Source organism: Lolium rigidum, chromosome 2 (assembly GCF_022539505.1).
Source record: "Lolium rigidum isolate FL_2022 chromosome 2, APGP_CSIRO_Lrig_0.1, whole genome shotgun sequence".
NCBI lineage: Eukaryota > Viridiplantae > Streptophyta > Magnoliopsida > Poales > Poaceae > Lolium > Lolium rigidum.
Window position 1 is genome coordinate 129,346,507 of NC_061509.1, and position 3,288 is coordinate 129,349,794.

General features: G+C 42.2%; 1 protein-coding gene across 1 annotated transcript; it reads right to left on the reverse strand.

The window, feature by feature from the left end:
- Positions 1-312: 312 nt before the first annotated feature.
- Positions 313-3,024, reverse strand: LOC124690102 (F-box/FBD/LRR-repeat protein At1g13570-like). The gene is made up of 4 exons (XM_047223537.1): positions 2,841-3,024; positions 847-1,707; positions 566-721; positions 313-399 (listed from the first exon to the last, which is right to left on the reverse strand). The coding sequence occupies exons 2-4, from the start codon at positions 1,678-1,680 to the stop codon at positions 313-315; spliced, it is 1,077 nt and encodes a 358-aa protein (XP_047079493.1). The 5' UTR covers positions 1,681-1,707; positions 2,841-3,024.
- Positions 3,025-3,288: the final 264 nt, after the last annotated feature.

Consider the following 3,288-nt stretch of genomic DNA (forward strand, 5'->3'; position numbering starts at 1 on the left):
TAAAGGTCAGATATGGAGCATGTCAACTGGTAACAGTCGTGTAGAATGATAAGCAAGATAACACGGAGCTCAAACAACCTAATGCCACCATGTCATAAGAATCAGGTAACTATGACCTTGGCTTTGGGAGACACCCGCGGGAGAGCCAATAACCGCATAAGAGCCTTACACATGCAGATTTCTTCTGAATCATCATCCTCGTCATTGACCCTGTGTATTTTCAGCTCTTCTAAAGCTGGTGCCCAGCTCAGCAGCATTCCTAAAAAGAAACTTCGCAGCGCAAGCCCCTGAATTCATTTATGGTAACCATGCTCAGGTGATCCAAGGGGGCTTCTGTATCGCCGTCTCATCCTGATCCCAGACACCATTACGTGCATAAACTTCTTCACGAGGATAACTCTGCCATTTATAGGAAGCTAGTCAGTCATAAATAAAACCAATGAATATGGATATGCTGCATCAGGCATACAAGTTGAAATTATAGGAAGGAAAATAAACAGATATCATATTACAGTGTTCAAACGTGAATGTCAGATTATCTGCTTAGGGTGAGGCATATATATACCCATATTTCAAGTTCTCTAAGCATACGAGCATTCTCAAATATTGAACAAATAGCCAAGGCTTCCGTCCAGTTCCAGAAGCATCTCTCAATACCAATCTTCTCAAGACGATGAAATGCACCAGGGAGTTTTGTCAGCAAGCACCCTTTGGATAGATACTGCAATCAGAATTTAACAGCCAGTTCTCATTGCAAATAAAGAAACAAAATAAGAGCAATTAGAAATAGCGGTGCTAATTAATCAGGATGACACTTGAATACTGCCAAATCCACTAAATGGTTACCGTCAAGAAAGAACCGCTAACGGTAAGCGTTTTGACATCAGCTAGACTGCCAAAAACTTGCATCAGATAGCGCTTCCCATCATGTGCCACTGGAACATACTTGTGGGCTTCAGTTTTGTCAAGTGTCAAATATGCATGGAGCAAACTAGGGGCATTCAGATGAAGGTCTTCAAACTGTCCCTCAACCTCTAAGACTTCGAGTACTGGAGCTTGAATGTTGAGACAATTGATGTCCTTAAAATATTTCAGACGCAACGTATTAAGCATGGGGCAGGAAGAGATTAAATAACTGATGTCACTGTCGGTGCAGAAAAAAGACTTCAGGTTCAGGACTACTAGCCGCTTGAAACCTTCAAACTTCCTAGGCAAGGTGATGATGCAGTACTTTACGCGAAGGTGCTTCAAATCACTGATAGAGAAGAGGCTCGAATGAATCTTGAACTTTGGACCAGAGGCGAACTTGATTGTAATGGCTTTTGGCACCTTTTTGGATAGCATGGAAATCCACCTGTCAATTACATCATGAAAACTTCTGTGCGCTTCAAGTATGAATGTATCTAGAGATCCCTTATGGAGCGCCAACGCCAGATCAACCAATGTAATAAATTTGGATCGTGCAGTTGTCTGGGAAACAGAGGAAGCAAAGCTCCAATCATACAGAAGTATATCTGGCATAGTAGTCCACACGTTCCTCCAAGCGCTTGATAGGATGCTAGCTCTAACAGCTTCTTGGACGTTCAAATTGGAGAGGATGCACTCCTTTATCTCTTTAGGTAGACTGCTGATTCTGTCTGAACATCCTGGTTCCGCCTTAGCCTTTTTAGGGCTACCCATCTCTTTCAAATCAAGATTGTACTGTCCCTGCAAAACAAAAAAATAGAAAGCTTAGACATATGTGGAATCTACAGATGTGACGGAAAAGAGAGGTTAAGAAAATAATAACCAGAAATGCTTGAATAGAGTATATGATATTATGATATGATAAGGAAATATAACTGCTGCAGTTTTCCGAACCAGAGTCATAGACCTGAATTCAACCACCACTTGAGTATTTAAACGAAAAAAACGTTAGTCATCACTTGGCATGTGGAAATCCGAAATCATGACTGACTAGTACAAGACTAGAAAACTTGCACAGTTCCTTTTTTGTTGATCACAGCAGCAAGTGTCATAAAATTATTCTATCTAGGTGCTAGCATGGATCCGCTCAAATCATTCTCAAGAGTTTCAGGTGGACATGAAGTTCATACTAGAATTGATTCCTAAGTCCTAACTGACAGGATTGAATCGGATTACCGGGAAGCCAAACAAGCCCTAATAGTGCAATGCGGTTGGTGAAGTCATAATCATAGACACTGTAGCAGATCCGTACTCTCTTTGACATAAGCTTGACTGATCCCAGCACGAAAACAAATTGGCTGCAATATCTAAGAATGTGTGATGGTTGCCTACTTTGCCACTAGAAAGTAGAAACAAAGCATTTGTTCTTAGCAATTATCTTAAGGAAACCTCCACAGAGAGATGAAACCTTTCAATTTGGCAATTACCAAAAAAAACTCATAGAAATGTACTAAAGTTGCATGAGGTAGGATCAAGTGGAATATGCATGAGGATGTTGTGACCATATCCCCAATTCTTAGACGTAAGTGGCAATCTGGCATACAGATTCTCCAATTGGGAATATAACAAACCAAGGCCTTGGGATTCGCGAATGTACAAATCGAGTCTGCATTTGGTTTTAGCATACGGTACACTAGGTCCAACAAGAATTACACAATTGACTGCGAGATATAAGAACTCATGATCCCACTTCCCACACTAAGAAGGTCATCTTCTCAATGAAGTACTAAATCTCAAACCAAAAAGCGTTGACCTCAGAATCTACTCTGCTCAAATATAACTCCAAACATCACATTACACCAGCAAGATAGATCGATTCATGCACGAGGGAAGGGGATCAGAAATCGGGGAGGGAGTCAAGAGATAAGCGACACCTAGGGTTGGGCAGTTGGGGCCTTGGACATTGACGAGCTGCGTCCTTGCCTCTGCACTGGTTCTATCCGTCTCCCGCTCGTCGCTTCTCTTCGACCGTGAAGGTGGAGGAGAGCAAATTTCGTGGCAGGATCTGTGTCCGCACTTCGAAAGATAACGAGAATCTGGTGCCAGGCGTTGGCCGCCCCGGAAAGCAGTCCCAAATCGGAGTCTTTCCTCTACGGTGACGGTGGCAACAAGATTTTCTTCTTCATCTACGCGGCTGAGCACCCCTTCTCAGCCGCGGCGGTAATGGCGGTAATCACTCTGACGCTCCGAATCTCTCTAGCACGATTTTTTAGATCTACGAGTTCAGTCCTTTTTTCCATTTATAAAAAAAGGGTTTTTTTCAGCAACGATGTATTTCATTTATTTATAGAAACCCAAGTTACAGCAAACAAAATAGGTGAA